Consider the following 22,403-nt stretch of genomic DNA (forward strand, 5'->3'; position numbering starts at 1 on the left):
GTGTGTTTCTCTCACCATGTCAGTTCCCAGGTCAATGCAGAGGATGGTGATGGTGCCCAGAGGCAGCGGGATGTTGACCAAGATGAAGAAGAGGAAGGGCGTGATCTCTGGGATGTTGCTGGTCAGCGTGTAAGCGATGGATTTCTTCAGGTTGTCAAAGATGAGACGACCTGTGGAGACAAACGTTACGTGATAAAGACTCTTCTTCACAGACTTTGCAGCCACAATCTATCATTTTGCTCTTCTTTTTACCTTCTTCTACTCCTGTGACGATGGAGGCAAAGTTGTCGTCCAGCAGGATCATGTCGGCGGCTTGTTTGGACACGTCTGAGCCAGAGATTCCCATGGCAACGCCGATGTCGGCCTTCTTCAGAGCGGGGGAGTCGTTCACACCATCGCCTGTCACAGCCACGATGGCACCCTGACAGAAAAAGAGCAAATAATTTGTTAATAATTGTTAATTTCCATTTGGATGCTGAAAAAGTACATATGTGTCTATAAATATGTTATAATGAAAGTACCTGTCTCTGACAGCCTTCAACAATGATGAGTTTCTGCTGAGGCGAGGTTCTGGCAAAGACGATCTCTGTGTGATTCTTCAAAATATCGTCCATCTGGTCCTGGGACAGTTCTTTCAGGTCTGTGCCGTGGATTACACAGGCCTTGGCGTCCCTGCGCGACAAAGACCAAGCAAATCAATCAGTTTTTTTTCTCTCCCTTGAATATATACTAACAAAAAAACTGCAGCTGAATTATGTTTCCTGTATCTCACCTGGGGTTGACCTGGCTGACGGGGATGTTGAGGCGCGCGGCGATGTCTTCCACTGTCTCGTTGCCCTCTGAGATGATGCCGACACCCTTAGCAATGGCCTTGGCTGTGATTGGGTGATCACCGGTCACCATAATGACCTAGAAAATAAGAGGAAGAAACAGGTATGAAGAGAGAAAATGGAAATGTCCTTATTTTTGAAGGAAACACACTTTTTTTCAATGAATATAACATTAAATGAATCAGAAATACACTCTATACATTGTTAATGTGGTAAACGACTATTCTAGCTGCAAACGTCATGTACACAGCTGAATACAGTTTTGCTGGTTCTTTGACGAAAGTAAAGTTTGAAGGGCAAGACCTCTGTCTCGATCTAAAGTACATTTCAAACATTTATTCTAAGACTATAAAAAAACTAATTACTTTTATTTTAAAGCTATTACAGAGCATTCGTGCGAGTAGTGCATTCAGTATCTGCCAATAAAGCCTTCTAAATGTTACACACTGGACATTTAAATGTCAGATTTGAACAGCTGAACCCACCTTGATGCCAGCGGAGCGGCATTTGCCCACGGCGTCAGGCACGGCGGCGCGGGGCGGGTCAATCATGGACATGAGGCCGACGAAGCAAAGGTTGTCTGTCTGGAAGTTGACGTCATCCGTGTCGAAGGCGAAGCCTTTGGGGTACTTGTCCTCTGGCATGAAAACGTGACAGAAACCTGGAGGAGATGGGAAAGAGGAAAGGATTAAGAATAGAACATGAAGAGGTGACAAAGACATATAGCTTTACTATTATCCAAACGAATTACCCAGTACTCTCTCTCCCAGTCCTCCCAGTTCCAAATAGGCGTTTTGGAAAGCCTCCTTCATCTCGTCGTCCATGGGCTGCTCCTTGCCCTGCATCATGATAGTGGAGCAGCGGTCAAGGATCCTCTCTGGAGCTCCCTTCATCACCAGCAGGTAAGGGCTCGTGGTTTCGTCCTCTGTTTCGTGAATCGAGAGCTGACGGGGGAACAAATTCAAAGTGTCAGCATCATGACTCCTTTCTAGTTTCAGTCCACGTGATTGCGAGCCGGTGACAGACAGACCTGGTACTTGTTGGTGGAGTTGAAGGGGATCTCGGCCACCTTCTTGTTCTTGTCCCTCATGATCTTGACGGCGCCGCACGACAGCTCGATGCACTTGAGCAGGGCGGACTCGGAGGCGTCGCCGGCCACCTCACGCTTCAGGATGGGCAGCGCCTCCTGGCCGGCCTTGAAGACGGCGCGGTTACACAGGGCGGCGATGCGAGCCAGAGACACCCATGTGGGGGAGCTCTTGTCGAATGAGGAGCCTTAAAAGGATTGGGAGAGCGGTGTTTAGATAGTCACTTGGCTGATATTCATGTTGGACGCCGATCACTGGTTTATGCTGCTCTAGAAAAGCCAACGCCATTGCTGTTACTTCCCAGGATGACAGTGTTTTAATGGAAGCAGAAGCGAGTCGAAACTCTCACCAGATTGATCCTCGGTGGTGTCGGCTTCGTGGATCTGGTTGTCGAACCACATGTGGGCCACGGTCATCCTGTTCTGGGTCAGCGTCCCCGTCTTGTCGGAGCAGATGGTGGAGGTGGAGCCCAGAGTCTCCACGGCCTCCAAGTTCTTCACAAGGCAGTTTTTGCGGGCCATTCGTTTAGCGGTCAGCGTCAGACACACCTGAGAGGAGAGACGTGCGCAAGTAGAGAAGAGAAACAAATCAAAAGGAAAACGAGAGAAAGATAATTAGCATTTAAGTTGTAAACTGAAGAAACAAATGAACATCTCCAGGGTTGAAAAACTGCCCATAAGAAGACAAATCTGTTAATTCAAACATTTCCAGGCATCTTAGAACTAGACCACCTGGAGATGTTCATCCTGTTCATCTTTCAGCAATATGCACTAAAAATCCTGCCCACGCATTTAAAAATAAACAAAACAAAACACAGCCAAACAAGCGATGCAGAGAAAACATGAAGCACAAACGAGTGAAGCAGCAAAGCCAAGCAGTGGTGCATCATCATCATCATAATCATCATAATCATCATGCCAAATGCGGCAAAGAACCGCAAGCCAGACAGAACTAGCAAAGGCCAAGCAGCGGCCAAACTCATTTCAAGGTTATTTCGCCTAAAGTAATTACATTAGCTAGCCGTCGTCATTGCAGACGGCACCGCGACTGTTCTGGAAAAGATAGAGCGACACCTAGGGAGGAAGACGGAGAGAGAAACAGATACACAACACACACATGGAGGAGGTGGTTTTTTAAAAAGAGGGATGGATACACATCACACCACCACAGTTACTACAAATACACACACTTACAAACACCTGAACGTTAAAGCACATAAATACAAAGATACACAAGTGCACAATAGAACAAACACAACAACAACAACTGACAACAGGAGGAAGCAGAGATGAAAACAAACTGCACACGTGATGAGACAAAAGCCACAACACTCTTTAACACAATTACTGTACAACAACACAAAACACATTCTCAGACATGAGAAGTGAAACTTTTAGATAAGATAATTCATCACAATATCTACAACAGTGCAGCTTTTTTGAGGGATAAAACTAAACGGTTGTAAGAGTTGGGTGCTGTTTGGGCATCGCTGTGTCAGAAATAATGTATTGTTTTCTGCCTTTGTGTAATTAAATATACGAAAATATAGTTTACCCAAGTCTGCACAAACACAATAGAAACTGAGAAGACACAAAAACACACATCACACATACACAAATACAACAAAAGCACAATAAAAAGGACAGTGGCTAAGTGGAGTCATATAGGAAACCAGGTAAACACAAACTTCCTGTTTCCACTCTAACAGATAAAATAACTATTCACCTCAAAAACCACACACTCACACAACACACACAACACACACAACACACACAACACACAATAACAGCTTTTTTTTTCTCCACCAACTCACAGTGACCGTGGCCAGCAGTCCCTCGGGTACATTAGCCACAATGATTCCGATGAGGAAGATGACGGCCTCCAGCCAGCTGTAACCCAGGATGATTGACAGGACGAAGAAGGTCACGCCCAGGAAGACGGCCACGCCTGTGATGATGTGTATGAAGTGCTCGATCTCCTTGGCGATGGGCGTCTGAGGAGGAGAGGATGATTCAACTGAGTTTTCACTTAAGTCCTGTCTTTGTATAAGTAATATTATATTATTCATGAAAAAGCAACTGAATAACAACAATAAATGCGCAAAAACAACAGTCTGTAATAAGAATACTAATGAATATATTACCTTTCCGGTCTCCAGTCCTGAGGTGAGAGTGGCGATGCGGCCCATCACTGTACGATCACCTGTGCACACAACAATACCACGAGCTGTTCCTGTAAACAGAGTAAAGAGCACAGTTTTTATAAAAGTTAATGTTACTTTAATAGTTCAAAAAAAAGGAGGAAGAAAGAGTACAATAGTGTGAGAAAAGATGAATGAAGAAAAGGCTATGATGGTTTTCAGTCTGTTTTGGATGTAATGTAAAATTGAGTCCATGAGAGGGCGCTGTGCTCTCTTCTTCTCATCTACAATCATGAACAACATAGTGCCTGCAGTTATTTGCCCTTTCCAGTGAGATAAGGTGACAAATAAAACAGGTACAAGGTTACACGAGGTCACACTTTGAGTCACCACCAGGTTCCTCTGCTGCCCGGTGATGTCACAGACTGCTGAGTCATGATCACAACAACACAACCTGCGTTTGTGTGTGTGGTGTCTTTATTTGCAGAACCATCAGAGCGCTGAACCAGAACAATACAAACATACTCATGCAGCTATAATGTATGAGTGAATACACACAGACACACATGAACGTACAGGTGGTGGTGAACTTACCCTCGACACAGTTTGTGGAGAAAAAGGCAATGTTACGGGTTTCCAGGGGGTTGTCATGGGTACAGTCAGGTGACCTGGTCTGAGGCTCTGATTCACCAGTGAGGGACGAGTTGTCCACCTGGACAGAGCAGGAGAAAGTGAGTAAAGGTTTTAGGTTACAGTTCACTGCTTTAATTCAAATGTTAAATATCTGTTAACTTATCAGGAGGTTTCCATAAAAAAGAGCAGACAATTGTCACTCATACTATGTTATTAACAGACCTCTGAGGTGCCTTCTGTCTCTTTAATGACAGAAGTGTGTCTATATGGTTAGGGTTAGTCTCACCTTGCAGCCGTGGGAGGAGATGATGCGGAGGTCAGCAGGGATCCTGTCTCCTCCCTTCACCTCCACCAGGTCTCCGGCCACCACCTGCTCAGCATTGATCTGCATCTTCTCTCCCTCACGGATCACCAAGGCTTGCTGGAAACGCACAGAGAGCACTTTAGGAACATTACAGTCAAATAATAGTAGTTTGTATAAAAGATTTCAAGCCTCTTTAGAGTCAAAACATTTAGAAGTGGATAGCTTCTTGCATATGAGACTTAATTTCACATGTATAACGAGCTTCCTGGCTTAATAAAAGAGGGGATGCAAGTCTTGGCAGCAGTAAAACCAGCTCTGCCAAAAAATGCACCCCCTGTTTATTTTACTTTGCAGAGAATTTGGGATAAAATGGTTGTGCTCATGTTATATTTGGATGTCTTCTTGTATATGAGAGATAATTTCGCTGTGTAACAAACTTCTTGGCTAAATAAAATAGGGGATGCAAATCTTGGCAGCTGTAAAACTGGCTCTGCTGGAAAATGCACCCCGTGTTTATTTTATTCTGTAGAGCATTTGGGATAGAATGTTATCTTTGGATGTCTGTAACAAGCTTCCCAGCTAAATAAATAAGTCTAGTCCCAAAATATATGGAATGCCAGAAACTAACACCTGCAATTTTTCTTGGTGTATGCATGGACTATAATTAGTACCTGGGGGACCATGTTTTTAAAGGACTCCATGATCTTGGAGCTCTTTGCTTCCTGGAAGTAGGAGAAGCAGCCGGTGATGATGACGACAGCTGACAGCACGATACCTAAATACAACTGTAGAGGCAGAGAGAGAGGACAATGAGACTTTCATCAATTAAAGCCACTTTACCTTTATCGGGACAAAATGTGCAACAGAGAGAGAAAAATACACCACAGGGGAGACGAAGAATAAAAATGTGAGTCATCACTGAGCCTTTGAGGAGACGGTGAGAGGTAAAAAAGCTATTTTAGGACGTTGACGCTCCTGCTACATTCAAATTTTAGAAATAACACGAAGTTGAAACCTGTCACTTCACCGTCTCGTCGTGTAGCTGTCAAACAAAAACCTGGAGGCTGTTCATCTGTGTGATGTAGACAGCACACATCTACTGTATGTCATGCTCCCCCACAGTGTGAATGTATTTTTGTTTTAGGCGTATGACACAGCCTTGTCACTCAGTATGACTCTCTGACCTGACACCAAACAGTGCTGACCCAGGAACATCCCTACTCTCATCACAACATGAATAACACCAGGGGTCTCTCATGCTCCCTGTGGTGGACACTAAGAGGAGGGTTGTCAGTCAAAAGCACCACTGACTGCCATGATTCAACAAAAAACAGACGACATGACCCTGACACAGCATTATCCCTCAGGAGAAGTGACTCAGCATATTGGTTTGGTTGGAGGATAGATCATGAGTACATGACTATACATTAATCTGGACTTACGTTATCCCCGGCAGGCTCATCCTCTGTGGCTGCCTGGATGGCGTAGGCCAGAAAGCAGAGGATGGCGCCGATCCACAGCAGGATGGAGAAGCCACCGAACAGCTGGCGACAGAACTTGACCCACTCTGGGGTGGTGGGGGGTGGAGTCAAGGCGTTGGGGCCGTCCCTGGCCAGGTACTCTGCTGCCCTGGCATTGGTCAGACCCTAGAGACGGGAAGAGAGGAAAAGAAGGATGCAGAGTAAGCAATGATGATATGAAATGAAGTGTTAAACCTTTGGTAATGAGTCACTTAAGACAAAAACTTACCTGAACAATATCAGTGTTGTATTTCCGGCAAACCTCCTCCACGGACATTTTGTGTTCCGTCTGCAAAGAACGAGCAGATTTAAATTTACGTTTTATTTATCCAGCTCACGTACTTCCATATCAGAAGAAACTACTGTGAGTTCCCTGTGTGAACAGGCCTTCACACAACAGGATTAAACTGTAAGATAATACAGATCTGGCACACACACCACCTGTGCGTACCACAACTGTAAACCACTTGCTATGAAATACTACATCTCCCTCATGTCTGTTTTAAAGAGACAGATTAGTTTACAGTTGGATCAGAGGACTTTAAACGCTGGAGTGAAGCCAGGTAACACTATCTATGATCCATCTATTCAGCTGGGACACTATAAAAGGCTTTTAGTTATTCTCTGTGTGTGAAAACTAACAGCTCTGCTGACTTTAAATGGAATTCTTCACCACGCTTCAGCTTCTAAGGCAAAGTTATGTTGCAGGAAAATGTCCTGAATGAGGTCGTAAAGGAAGTAAAGGAAGCGGAATACATACGATGGGCACTTCCTTCTTCAGGTCATCCAGATCCTTGCCTCCCTTCCCCTTCTTGGGCGACTCCTTCTCGTCCTTGTCCTGCGTGGTGGCCACGCGGTAGCTGTCCGACCGTCCATACTGTTGAGACACACAAACAAAAAATCTGTCAAATTAACATCGGAGAGTTGGAACAATCTCTCAACACCGCTTGGTTGTCGTGACATCACCTCATCTAAAGCAAACAGTACAAATGCTGTATCACCACTGAATTTAGATAATTCACTTTGCTCTGCAGGAAGGAAAGTGTGGTCATCCCTTAACGATCCAAGATGTCGCCACAATCACACAATTACTTCCCCTCTACCATTGATCTAATACGAATACGTAATAGAACGTGCTTAGCTTCCCAAATCCAGATTTTAGCCGCAGAGCCCTGGTGAGAGAAGGGTGTGGGGGAGAACTCGGCACTTCCTGATTAGATTTGGCATCAGTGGGGAGCTCAGGACTTTTTCAAGAGCTTGTACTTCAAATGCAATTTACACCAGAGCTATTTAAGCCGCTGGCATTCAAACGAGAAGAGAACACTGCTGTGTCTGAGAGGAGCAGTCAGGAAAGAGGGTGATGAGGGGAAAATGAAGGGCCAGGAGAGAGAGAGGGGGGGAATGAGAGTGTGCTAATGTGTTTGTATGTGAAACATGAAGAGATTGTCATCAGTGTGGTATTCAGTGGAGCTCTGCCTAGTGTTTGCAGTCGACCATATTACACTCCTAATTAGTTAATAAATGCACAGTATTTGATCACATATCCTCTTAAATTAAAAGTTTTAGATCTTGAAGGGCGTCGCATAGGAATGTGCATGATTAGCCGACTTAACAATTAATTAAATGCCACCCTTTCCTCATCAACATTCCTTGTATTTTCAGAAATACAAGGAATCCACAGATGTTTTAAACCAACACAGTAGTGAATTGGGGCAATCTATTGATCCAGGAAAATTTAAATCATATGAAGGCATCATAAAATCCCATTAATCCCAGACATGAACATTATTATCTGACAGCTGCTCACTGTCAACTTGTCTACAGTTAATACATGAGCTTTTTCGAGGGCGACGCTACATTGCCCTTTGGCTCAATGTCAGCCTAAAAAAATATTGCTCCGTTGAGCTTTCACATGCTAGTAATGATGTGCTTAGGTGCATTTCTAGCCTGCTCCGGGGGGGATTAGTACTTTTTTTTTCAAATCACACATTTTCCCCAGCATGCACCAACCAGGATGAACATCCTGAAGGTCTCTCTAGCAAAGAAGTGAAATGTCAGCCAGCTGCTCGGCTCAGTGCAGCATCTCCCATGGAAACAGGTAAATGTCAGAATGACAAAGACAGGATGTGAGCAGTCTATGTGAAACAATCTGTTCTTAATTTGTTGACATGCTCATATTAAATGAGTCATGGATGGGGTGCACACCACATTAACTGCTCTGTAAAGTGAAGTTTGAGCTTCAAATCCAGTGGAAAAGTACAATTAAGTAGAAATAACTGAAAATAAATCCAAGCAACAGGACAAAATCAGGGATTTCAAAATATAGATTTACCCCACGAGGCAAAACAGCAGAAACATGTAAAATGTCAACTGTAACCCAGCGGGAAACTGTACTGTAGATTTAGTCGAGGATGGTGAAGGACTGTGTTTTTCAAATTACAGAAAGCACTCATCGTGACAACTCATTATATGCTAATTGGGTGTACGACGCAAAAACGGATAAAGTGAAGTGTGGGTAATTAAATGAATCCACCGCTGGAGGAAATCTCTACGATGGCGAGAATTTAAATAGCCTGTTTAACCTCATGACGTCCGTTCCACTTTTACTTTGAGCTGAACTAAAAACCGGCTGGAGACATTTCCACAGCTTACAGCCAAGTGCACTTTCTACCGCGGATGCACGATGACTCGACACCATCAAGCAGATGTTCACAGCTGGGCTGCCTGGATACAAATTCACATATCGAGAGTCTGATTCTGTTCAACCCTGCAGACTTATTTTGGGAAAGCTCTTACATGGATTAGTCCAGACGGGGAGGTTTTACACTGATTTCATGGCTGGTCCTCGTGTTTAACACCTGTTTTTATAACCACTGGATGAAAAGATGACTTATCTCAACAAGTCTCCCAGTACAGTTTTTCCTGTTTTATATCCGAGTGTGATTTAGGCCTGAACTGTTCATTTAACTGATGTAATTATGACAAGTCTACCTTTCACTATGTCCTCTATAGCTGTAGAATGGTTCAGCTTGGTACAGTACGGTTAGTCATATTTCAGCATCCTTCCCCTGGGGTACCAACAGTGTAAATATCCCATTAAAGTCAAGGCATCCTCTTTTACAAAGCTTGACTTCTTGTTGAGACAAACAGCCACAAACCGAGCAGGAGAAAAAGAGCTACTGGATGTCCTCTCCTGTGTAGCATTGCATTCAATGTCCTGCACCTGTACAACATCTCGCTTGGGAACACAGCCTACATGGAAACCGGACCTGGCAAGATGTTAAAGTTGACTGAATACCATGTGCAACTTAATTCGTCTATATCAGTATTCCATAATTTCCCGAACCAATGTCAGAAAACTGAGTAAAAAAACTGTTTAAAAATGTAGACCATAGCTTTTAGGCCATTATTAACGCAATTTCCTGCTTGATACCTGATGATTTTTCCATGCTGGTGATTTTTTGTTCATATTTGTATGTGCTGCCATCTGTTAGGAGATGCATAGTTTCCCTTGGGCAGTAGCATCCAACAGGCCGTCAGATAACTGCTGTTTACTACATTGACAGATTAACCCAGTGAACAATAATAATCCCATCTCAATCACCCTTTCTCTCTCCCTCTTACTCCGTCCCATCGTCTCTTGTTCATCCATATTCATTCACTTAGTGGCAACATTGACTTCTTTCTTTCCGTGGCATAAATGCGCTGAATATATTTGAATTAATTTCAATCGACACAAGGGGCGAGAGAGGAAACACCTCGTGTTAACCAGTCGAATCAAAGCAATGATACAAAGGGAGCAAAAATAACAGCCTTTGACGAATGAAAAGATGAGCATGACCACCTGTGCTGCTCTCTCACTACTTCATTTCCTTTCCCTGATGCTCACACAGTCATTCAGAACGAGGTGACAAGGCCATCGACTCGAGCACGTGAACAGACCCTTCACAGTCCTGCAGCATTTGAAGATGTATGGAGACGCCATCGAGACGACAATACACCTGAACAAATGCAGTGAACACATTTTTCATGTCACTGCTGGAAAGAGAAACCATGAAATCAATGAACGCCTGCTCTGTTTTTCACCTGCCCCTGGCTACATACGTAATTATTTCAGCCTTTTCTAATTTAAAATGTTCTTGCCTAAAGAGCACAGGGCTCTAATGACTCACACACAGACCACGGGGCACAAATGTCACAATCACCTATGAATATTTTACAACTGGATTAAACAAATATGAGCAGGGTGAAATCAAGAAAATAGATTTTTTGATAATCATCAAGATTGACATTCACCTCACCGCACGACACCACTTTTCTTTTTCGACAGCCAATTTCTGAATCAAACCGGAGGTGTAAGCTATTTCTCCATGTATTGAATGTATGACGACTGCGGGGGGTAAAAAACAAGCTGAATGTCAAACAAATCAAAACAAGACGAAGTGCAGAAGTCATCATTATGGGGGTTTGAAAAAGTGGCTGTGAACAAAACAATACATGGATTAATCAAGCGAAGATTAATGAATAATGCCAAGAATAGTTGCTGCCCTTTTGAATTAAATTAAGCCGAGTTACAGATTGAACATGTCGACATTCTGCAACACAGAGAACCACCACAGGTGTGCAGTAGCCTGGATTTTTAATCTGCTGAAATCAATGATCCAATCTCAGTCAAACAGGCACATTTTTATCAACGCAACACAGCCCTGTTCATGCATAATTACATCATCTTTGCTTAAAAAAATTAATTAGAGAGGTAGATACATATCTAAGTATGACTAAAATTACAGTGACCAATATAATGACCATAATGTGGCAATTTAAGATGAGCTGTAAGATATCTTTAATTGTTTTTTGGATTAGTATCGCTAAGAAATAAATATTCTCATTAGCAGGGCTAAAATTCTCTAAATCATAAATACAGTCTACTGCAAAATCATAAGAGGTGCAATATATTATATAATAAAGCCAAAATATGAAAATGAAAATAATGTTGTAAAAATTACCATTCCCTCTAATATTGGGAATCCTATCCACTCGCAATTAAATATTTATTCAAAATCGCTCAGCCCTACTCAATAGTTTCCATTATTGGATTTACCACATATGTTTGGGCCATTTTCCTTGGTATTCAGTTCAGTTAATCTTGGAATAGGCCAGTGGTTAACCAAAACCTTTCAAATTGAAGGTCTTGAAGTGGAGTAAATGGCACAGATATGCTAGTAGCTGATTTCTATACTGTGGCTCTGAACCAATTGCTATTTGGCCTATTTTCCAAATCTAAATCAGAACATATTAAAGTGACCAAAATGTCATTGTAGTTTTAGTTTTTTAGTTACAAGTTGTTTTTTTGAATGGAGGAGCTTCACACGTTTCATGGCTGTTCTGCTGTCCCAATGGAATCATAGTAACCACACACATAAAGCAATGTATTATCACACAGATCAGTGGCCAGACTGACCTAGAAAATACTGACACACACACACACTGAGGAACCATAAGAGGAATCCTCCCACATCTGTCACACCCTTCACCCTCCCACTTTGTTGACATTCTCCTCCCTCCAGGCTGCCCATCTGTTTCCTTGCTTGCTCTGCTTTGACCTACTCATCTGCACAGAGGTTTAATCACGAGGAGACAGTCTGTGCCATATTCATGATGAAGACTACGTGATGATGATAATACTGTCTTTAAGTGCGTGTGTTCCCAAATAAAATACATCTGTGGCTTGATTGTGTGAAAATTGTGCACAGATGAAGCCTGGGTTACTGTCAGCAAACACTTCTAAGAAAGCACGCCACAGATTTGGTGCTGCTTCTCCACCATTTAGCAGCATCTCACCTCCTACAGTGTTTGAGAGTGCAATAGAAAATGGCAGTTTTTGACAGAATCTGATTGATGGCATCGACTTTCAGTGGCATAACGGGTGGGGTGGGGGGGATGCAAGGTTCCCTAGCAACAGCCAATCCAATGGCTCCATCGTAATAAGTGGAGGTCAAACGTGGTGGAGGAAGGGAAGGGGAGGGCATTGGAATTTTCATGTGAAGGTATGTTATGTAACACTATTGCAGTGGTCAGTGAGCAGTGACGTTTCACTCTCTTGGACAACAGGCTATCCTTGACGCCCACAGTGACTCCCTCTGTATCTCTGCTCTTTCAGAGTCAACAGAATCAAGAGACATTGGAAAACCCTGAACCGTCATTAGTAGTAGTATGGATCCACGCTATAGACGGAAGCTAGTGGCGTAAGAGAGGGGTGAGAGTCTGCACTGATGAGATATTGACGAACCGGAACAATGATGCAAAAAGGAGTCCAGGGCCAAAAGGACATATAGGGTGCAACGAGAATCACATATGTGAGGATGCAGTGCGCGTGGCACAACATAAACAGATAGATGATATCCAACAGCCATGTGCAGTATCATTACGGCACAGTAGATCAACAACTGCTTCTGCCGTGTTTCCATGGTGATACGTTTTTGGTTTGGTAAAGTCCTGGGTCAGGCTGGCGTTTCGACCAATGACAGTAACTTTACTTGATAGGTGGTCCAAGCTGTTCGTGATGACCGTGTCAGCGTGAAGTTGTACAACTGTCTCAACAAGACGTCACGATTAGTATGAGAATAGACTGCAGGGGAGTGACATTTTTCACGAGGTACGTGATAAAATTGCTACCGTACCAAAACAAACGGTTTCACTCAATGGAAACACGGCATAGGTTTCTACCACCTAAAAATAGCTGAAACACTAAAAGATGCATTCAAGGAATCTTGTAACTAACCAATCAAAGGCATGCTGCTAATGCACGCTTCCTTCTCCTTTTTTTTATTGCACTGTACCACAATTCCATTAGCCACTTCATAATCTGTTCAACTCTACTAATGTTTCCGTCAATTCTCTAAAATGGACCTGCACAACGTACAGATAATTAAGTGTGCGGATGTAAATGGAGTCCCTACAGTGGTGCTGAGAGCTGCTGCAGCGTGAACCGTCATCTTCATCGTGTGTGGATTAGACACCATGAGTGAGCGAGAGCCTCCCCCCCCCCCCCCGACACTCAGTCACAACACGCACAACCCTTCCTCCACTGCCATTGGCTCTGCCCCAGAAGCTTCCGCAACCCAGTGTATGATGGGATATCAGCTCAGGCATTTCTTCTTGTACATGTCTTTTTCTCCTTCAGTGTCCATCGCTCCATTTTCTTCTCTGACTCCACAAATGCTGCTCCTTCCTCCGTGTCATCACTGCACATGAGCATGCAGCGTCCCACCACCACCACCTCCTCTTGGATTCTTCACAGCTCCTCCATCTTTCCCAGTACTCACCCTTCACAAGGTGACTCACCACAAAGGCATCTTCTCTCCCTTTGTCTCTGAGCCGACATCAGTCAGTTTTCAAGACTATGCTCAGATTACTGTCACATTTTTGTGATTCTGGTTTAACACAGATCGGATATGACTTGCACTACATATCGAATATATACTCACTGTCCACTTTATTAGATGCACCTGCTTTTTAAGTCAAATATCAAACAGGCCAATCACATGGCAACAACTCCAGCACAACTGTTGCTGCAAGACAGGCTGCTCTATAGTGCAAAAAAGAAAATATCTGGTTCAAACAGTGAACGTCAGGTTACCGCTGCCACTTTATCAGGTCTCTGTACCCAATGTCTACTATAGGAACCTATTTGAAAATCACAATATTTCTGTGTCTACACAACCTTGATAAAAGATCAGATGTGGGTATAACATTCAGATTGGAATCTCTTCAGCCTGGTAATTGGAAATCACCTTGGTTAGTTAGTTTTGCTTAAAACTTGGCCCTGCTGCCCGTGAGGTCACACGACCGACCTTCGCATCATCTCCTCTTTTTAACCCACCGACCCGATACTTGCCCCCCAGCAGTGACACCCCGCATCAATCGATTGGACCAGATCAATTTGGCTCTGCTGCCTCGTCAACTGAACCTACCTCAGACTTTCCCCTCCATCCCCCCCGCCAACGCCACCGCCCATTTCACCCAAATCTGCTCTTACTCCTCCCAGCCGGCTGGCAAATGATGGGAGTTTCCACTCCCGCCCCACACGCACACCATCCTCCTTTGCTCTTTTACAGAGTTCTACGTGTCTCTCCCTCTGGGCGATTTTCCTGGACAGCATTTCAAACCGTGACAGAGCTGGCTACGTTTTCCGCAACTTGGCCTTTCTCATCCCAGCCTCCCACCACCTCCTCCTCCTCCCTGAACCTCAATGTGGAGCAGAGGAGAGACCCATCATACTCCATTAGCAGGGATGCAGCATGACACCACGTAGAAATGGAGCTGCAGTTGTCCTCCAGTGGATGTCAGGCTGAATTTATAGGCTCGACATCACGCAACACTTGATACTATAATGCAAACACAATAAATAGAGGGTTGTAAAACCTCAATACTTACTATAATAGCGCAACAGGGTCAGAGCGGTGGATTTGTATAAGAAATTACATAATGACGTCTAAATTTGGGATGTCCTCCATGACCGCATGGTTTTTCTGAGGTTTTTAGGGAGTTACAACCAGACAGTGGAGGCGTTGGTTGTGTCTACACTCATGTTCCTCTGGGATTATACGTTTTCACGAGTGTGTGGGGGGGTAAAAGCAGGATTGGGCATCGCTGAGGGAACATTTTGACGCACTTGTCTGTGTCCAGACCAGAGCTGCCTCTCTGAGCAGAGCAGAACCATCAATGACAGCGAGGGGACTGCACTGTCGCATTATGTAATGTTTGAATGAAAGTGCACCAAAATGCTCAAATCCAAGGGGGGGGGGGGGGGGATTACAGACTTCATGGTTTTTATTCCCAGCCCTGATCGTATAATCTACCTGCATAGTTCGTCAATCGCATTCTAATAATGTGAATCACCATATTAATCCCAGTGTTCTCTTTTGTAAGGACTATAACTGACATGAACCACACACACTCACACAGTATTTGATGATGAGGAGTTGCTGCAGTCAGACTTGGATCAACACCGTGATTATTCCGCAGTCCAGGCTGCGGATTTTCACCAGCAGACCATAACTGCGCCTTATGAACACATGATTGCATTCATATGACTTCATGCTGTCTTGACTATAATCGTGCACTTATTCCCTGGAGCAGCTGCAGCTCCTGGCGACAGATAAATGTATTTACTTTGAATCATAGCTGGATGAATGCCATTTTCATTGTTATTCTTCTTCTAATAAACACAAAGACATGAAATGACGTCGGTAATTATAAACTGCATGGGCCTGCGTCGGTCTGATTTGGCACAGTTACTCGTTACGTTACGTTTTCCTATCATTCTGCACTCATGTAGTGCATTTAATGACTTGCAATTTAAAAAAATAACTGAGTTGTGTTTTGATTTTAATCATGATGATACTAAGGCGTCCATTTTGTGCCTCTGTGGCTCAAAGTGAAGCTCAGAAAGTATCCACACACCCTGTGAACATGCACTAATATCATGCATAAGTCAATAATCTCCTGCTTTTTGTTGTTGTTAACAGATTAGACGTGAATTTGAGATTGGACGATTATCGTTACCGTTACCGTAACGCGTTACCGCCCTGCGCCGGTTCTGTCGACTCCACTTTGGCGCAGGTTTTCTCCGGAAAAAACACACACAAAAAGCAGGTGTTCGACAGTAAAGAGTCCTACGATGTTAGCGTTGAATTAGCGCAAATAAATTATAATTAAAATAAACAAATTAACCAGCTGTGACGCCTTATGAGAGAAAAAATAGACCCTTCTGTGTGGAAATGACACACATTTGCTCACCGTTTGACAGATAATGATGCATTCAATGTCACACGTGTGGCAAACTGCACCAAAACCGACATTCTTTTATCACGTATAAAAAACTAAAGAGAGTTCCAATGTAAACGTATTTCACTTACCCCCATTTTGGCGCTGTCAGTCGGGTCTCCTCAGCCAACAATGAATCGCTATAACCGGAGGAGTTTGTTTGGCGGCCAAAAAACTGTCTGATAAAGAGAAGGAAAAAACCTAAAATGGATCCCTTCAGTTGACAGCTATCTCTGCGACTAAAAACAACATAAAAACCCTAACAGTAATGTGTGTTTCCTAAAGCGGAGCGGGCATAGAAGGGCGACTTGGCAAGAAGGCAGCGTTTCATGGAGCACCTCGGCAGGGACTGTGTTCAGCTGGAAATGTTAAAAAATGTCTTATTTTAACCGGTATTAAAGGTTGAAATGACGCGCAGCCTCCGCTGCTTCTCCACCGACCGTCTCCCAAATGATGCCGCTGGAAAGTAGTGCCGGACCGGAGGCTTCTTCTTCGGATGCCGTCTCCCTCCGCGGGCGCGCGCAGGCCGGCACAGGCCGCCGCAGCGCGCAGGGTTCCCTGCGATGCGTCTCCGCGGAAGAAACCAGGGCCAGACAGCAAATCCGCATTAGACCGCTGTAGCTGCCTGTATAATGCACCAGAAAAGACAGGACAAGCATTTAATACATTTGTCAGTTAATTACTACACAATTCTTAATAAATATAAGACATATAAGACAGAAAAAGTAAGAAGACTTGACGTAATATGTTGATTGCTAAATTAGTTATATGAAAGTATACACATACTCAGTGGATCACAAAGCTTAAAATCTATCCTCTGAGGAGCATAAAAACCCATACATAGGTAGATTATAATACAGTAGTATGTGTGTTTACGTAGATTTGAAAACAAACAACGCACAACAGACAAAATACATCACTGACAATACACGGTGCAGATATGGGCGACTTGAAAACGTGAACTGAAAACAAAACAAAGGAAAAAAATATGACATGGAAACAATGTGATGTTATTAAGGGTCGTCGGAGCGAAACTGGAGCTTCAGACGTTTTATTTCTGTCCTGAGCACCACCTGCTCTGGGAGATTATAATGTAATTATGCTGTTATTAGAACCTTTAAATGGAGCAGCGGGCTATGTATAGGGTGCAGCTGCCACACACACACACACACACACACACACGGACAACTAGAGCAACAAAAACAGGTATTATATTCACACTGGTTTCTTGTTCGTTCAATAAAGCGTCACACTGCTGTAGATATTCATGTTTAGTCTATTTCAAGGGTGTCAAACTCATTTTCACTGAGGGCCACATCAGCATAATGGTTACCCTCAAAGGGCCAATTGTAACTGTCATACAGAATAAATGTAGCTAAATGTAACCAAATATAATGTAAAATAAAGGTAACTACTCCGTAACATATTGCTAAATAACCTTCTGTATTTATTACTTATTCAAGTTACAAATATGATGCATTATAGATATAACCTGGTCCGCGATGGTGATGCCATCACTTTGCGGGTAAGGCAATCACCATGCATTGTGGGAAATGTAGTTTATGGTCAATGCTCGCCTTAAAGCAGCATAGACCTTTTTTAACACAGATTTTAAAGACAAATTAACCACTCACGGGCCACAAAAAATTATGTGGCGGGCCACATCTGGCCCCCGAGCCTCCAGTTTGACATATGTGGTCTATGCTAACATTTACGTTAGCCATCATAGTGGACAAGCACGCAAAGGTTTGGGCTCACCTCATAGCAGAAACAAACAAAAGCGTACAATTTACTCGATGATAAATGAAATATATAGTGGCAAACACTTACATACTGTGTTCTACACAGTGAAGGTGGTGTGGTATGCTGGAATGCTTTAGCAAAGCTAACCAAGCTAGTATCTCTGCGGCTGCTAACAGAGCTAGTGAGTGATTGAGCTAGCCTCCTCATACAGGTAAGAACTAGTAAACTTCTACTAAAAATCTAGTAAAAACAACACTTGTACTGGTAAAACTGGTAAAAACTAGTGGTGCAGTATGTTTAAATGCTTTAGCAAAGCTAATATTTAACCAAGCTAATGTCTCTACAGATCTAGTGTCTTCTATGCAGCCTCCTGATACTGGTAAGAACCCGACAAAACTAGTAAAAACAACGTACTTGGAAAAACTGGTGATAAGTGGTAATAAGTAAAAACGACACAATTGTAAAAATTGGTAAAAACTAGTGGTGCAGTATGTTTGAATGCTCTAGCAAAGCTAACATTTAACCAAGCTAATGTCTCTACAGAGCTAGTGTCTTCTGTGCAGCCTCCTGATACTGGTAAGAACCGAACAAAACTAGTACTTGCATACTTGGTAAAACTGGTAATAACAATAAGCTTGGTTAAGGGCGTGCCTGTGTGTATATTTTGAAATTGGGTCCAGCTGGGATCAATATTCCCATCTCTCATAATTGAAGCATGGCCTGGTTTGTGCGCTACTTTGTCATCACTCCACTCTGCACCATTAACCACAATTTTTTTTTCATTTTTTTGCTCCCTCTCTCTCAAACTGAGATGCAAACAAATAAATAAAAAAATAAAAAGCTGTCACACTCAAACTCGCACATTAAAAGGAATATGTGATGTAGCAGCACGAAAACAATGTTGAGCCGCAGTGGAGAATACATTTACACGGTATTGATAGATGGGTTTGTTTACCAGAGCGATAATATGATCTGTACAATGTTATTGTTTTATTTATTACTCATCATTCCTCAGGGGGGAACCGCCTCACAAAAATCATCTCGGCTTCTTTTGCAGTGCGGATTCTTATTTTGTTAGTTAGTTTTATTCAGACACTGCACTCACTTTTATTTGTTTTGTCACTCAGTCTTGTACAGCACTTTCACTGTAATGTAATTTACTCATCATATTTATTCATCTTCAGCCTTTTTAATTAATTTATATGTTTTATTGTATTGTCTTTTTGTGTGTTTTTTGTGCTTTTTCATTTGATTTGCTTGGACATTTATTGATCTTTAGATTTTTTATTCTCTTTTCTTGTTACTGGATGTACCAAAAAACACACCAACAACTTGGCATTAACTGTTTGAGACAGGTTTTAAAGCCATGTATTAATATATTTTGACCAATTCCGTTGTTTGCAACATGCAACTTCACCCTATAGATGCCACTAAATTTGACACTCATGTTCTATAAAGCACACAAAAACTACAGATTTGCTTCTGTCCCTGTGCGTTTGTATGATCTTTTTCACTAGTTTTTATTCAGCTTTATTTATAAAAGGAGAATAAATTTCACTGTACTTGATTTAACTTAACCTCACCACCTGGCAAAGAATAAATATGAATAAATATGAATACAGCTTTGTGGAAGTACTATATGCCAGATGATGCTTTGAAGTGCTTTTGGAAATATCAACATTGTTACAAACTGGAAGCATGTAAAATCTGCTTCTCTACAAAATCAACAGGAGCAAATGCCCAGAGTATTTAACAGCATTATAGATTTAATACCCAATTTCCCCTCTTTTATCACACAAAAACAACATAGCAACATATATTATGTTTCCTATATAACTGAATGATTTCAAAAGCAAAGTAAGCGCAGGTCACATGTCATAAATGTGGCGTTGACATGTGAAGGCTGAGGTTAATGATGATGTGTTTATTTTGTTGTACTTCAGTGAGGCTCTTTGTTTTGTTTCATGAAGGTTAAACAACACGGTGTATTGTAAGATAGGGGAGTGGGAGGAGAAGAACAGAACACAAAAAAACATTTCAGAGACCTGGTCTCCATGGCAACTAATGTATGATCCTGGCTCTCTAATCATCCAGACGACACAAAACAAAACTGCAAAGAGAAATCAGAGACAGGGTGAATGAATGAATGAATGAATGAATGAATGAAGGGAGGAAGTGAGGGAGGGAGGTGAGAGCAATCGTTTCAAACTTCTGCTGATTATGACTTGATGACTTACACCAGATTCTGTGATGAGAGGAAAAATGCTTTGTCACCGTTCTCATTAGAAGCCCCATTTCACGTGTGATCGCAGAGGATGTGAGGAGAGTGATTGAGTCAAGTCTGAAGAGACAGAGACAGGAAAAACGAACACATTTGCACATGAATGTAATGGTACAAGTCACTTTTCTGGGGGGGGGGATTCATTCATTTTATGGAAACTTATTGTACCAAAGTGTAATTAAGTCATGAACATGTAAAACAAACCCTCAGACTTTGTAGTAATTTAAATGTGCTGTATTTAAAGTGTTTTTCTAGTCTTGATGACCAATCAAACCTTCTTTACACTACAGTTTTGCCATTCACTCTGTCACAGCGCATTTTCCATTACTCATCTTACATACTCTACATCTTACATACTCTACATCTTACATTCACACGCTGTCAGCACAGCCGTCAAGAGTAATGTGGGGTTAAGGAATCAAACCCACAACCTTCAAGTTGAAAGACAACCCGCTCTACAAGTGAGCTGCTGTGGCCACAAACCGTGTTTTTAATAGGGATTTTCTTTTCTTTCGTTTTTGCTTTGTCTAATATTTTTCCTGTTGATAATTTCAAAAACAGTAAGAAGGAGTTAACATTTTATTTCCCTAATAAAGTGTCCATAAATACAGAGATTATACTGACAAAATGTTGTGGAAAAAAAAAAAAATCACATATCACATAAACAGTGTTTGCATAGGTCTGTGTGCCTGTAAGTGAGCAGCGGGTGATAATGAACATTATCCCTGCATTATCGAACACAGACACGTCCTGCAGGTATGAACATGCACACAGCTACACAAACACGAGACATGAGAGGGATAAATGAGCACACACGACTGTCTACTACTATTACACCAGGGGTTTGTATGGTGCCAAACAGTCTGACACACACACACACACACACACACACACCATGAGGACCAAACGTTTGGACAAGGTCGGTGTTTATGCCAGAAAAGTCCTAAAGGAGTAACCAATACAAAGCACACATACACAACTTTGCACAGTAAGGACAACCTAACACTCAAGCCTTAAAACCAAGTGCTAATCCTCAAAAAGCCATTATAAAGGGGTGACGTTTCTTAAAAATGACTTAAGTCTGGTCTGTGTCTCACCATTAGACACTGCGATCTTTAAAGTACACATCTTAAAGTGATAAATAACACCTGCTAACATCTTTATTTATAACTCAAAATCTCTTGTTTAGGTGCAGATGTTCCCTTTAACTCATTGAGGGAATCTACAGCTCCAGGTTCAGCACCATGGACAGCGCCCGTAACACTTCCTGCAGGCAAGTTCTATATTACACCATTCTATAAATTACATACATTTTTTAAAAGCTCATATACGGTACAAAATTACATGAGGGCCATTTGCATATCATAGCTGATAAAATATTTATTTATTTATCATTGAGAAGATCCCACGATGATACAGCTCTTCATACAAACTCTTTGGGGGAATAAGAGGTTTTAAACACTTTTGGATGTGGCTTTATCTTGTGTGAGACAGTGCAGGACTGCAGTGTTAACTTGTATCTATAAATACACTGTAATCAATAAGTAGTAAAGGACAGGAAGTCACTCTGACCTTGTTTTCAGCTCAGAGGCAAAAACAGATACAAGAAAAACTTACACTGCTAAGTATTAATATTTAATGGAAAGTGGGTAAAAGGGATTTTTGGAAAAATCCATGAGTGTGAGGTCGTCACGCCTCCCTCCCTCAGCTGCTCTATCTGGCAAAGATGGCCGCCGTCTGTTTAACCGTCTCTGTCTCTTTAAGGCCTCGCTCTGCTGCAGCGACAGCCAATCACAGGCTAGAGAGCGTCTCTCCACCGTCCTTGTCGGTGACCTTGTGGGGGGGGGGGGGGGGGGGGAGTGAAGGAATGGAGGATGAGTGAGAGCAGATGGAAACGATGAATGAAGATTTGTAAACGAGGTGTAACTTTCTTTCTGTCTTTCTTTTGCTCTCACATAAACTCTAATCTGTCTCTCCTTCTCCATCCATCCCCATCACACACAGTAAAACTCCATCCTTCCCTCCCTCCATCCCTC

At 42.5% G+C, this 22,403-nt stretch overlaps 1 protein-coding gene across 1 annotated transcript in view; it reads right to left on the reverse strand.

The window, feature by feature from the left end:
• atp1a3a (ATPase Na+/K+ transporting subunit alpha 3a) overlaps positions 1–22,403 on the reverse strand; it is a gene marked incomplete at both ends in the record, with an annotated part of 31,098 nt that overhangs the window by 2,359 nt on the left and 6,336 nt on the right. Inside the window, 16 exons of the mRNA XM_083899574.1 lie at positions 16–170; positions 253–421; positions 522–672; positions 773–909; positions 1,316–1,491; positions 1,582–1,774; positions 1,861–2,105; positions 2,268–2,466; positions 3,732–3,911; positions 4,062–4,150; positions 4,653–4,770; positions 4,978–5,112; positions 5,667–5,780; positions 6,438–6,641; positions 6,745–6,804; positions 7,276–7,392. Coding sequence (XP_083755700.1) covers positions 16–170; positions 253–421; positions 522–672; positions 773–909; positions 1,316–1,491; positions 1,582–1,774; positions 1,861–2,105; positions 2,268–2,466; positions 3,732–3,911; positions 4,062–4,150; positions 4,653–4,770; positions 4,978–5,112; positions 5,667–5,780; positions 6,438–6,641; positions 6,745–6,804; positions 7,276–7,392 — 2,442 coding nt within the window. The remainder of the gene's footprint in view (positions 1–15; positions 171–252; positions 422–521; positions 673–772; positions 910–1,315; positions 1,492–1,581; positions 1,775–1,860; positions 2,106–2,267; positions 2,467–3,731; positions 3,912–4,061; positions 4,151–4,652; positions 4,771–4,977; positions 5,113–5,666; positions 5,781–6,437; positions 6,642–6,744; positions 6,805–7,275; positions 7,393–22,403) is intronic.

The sequence above is a fragment of the Microchirus variegatus genome, assembly GCF_963457635.1.
Source record: "Microchirus variegatus genome assembly, chromosome: 13".
Classification (NCBI taxonomy): Eukaryota; Metazoa; Chordata; class Actinopteri; order Pleuronectiformes; family Soleidae; genus Microchirus; species Microchirus variegatus.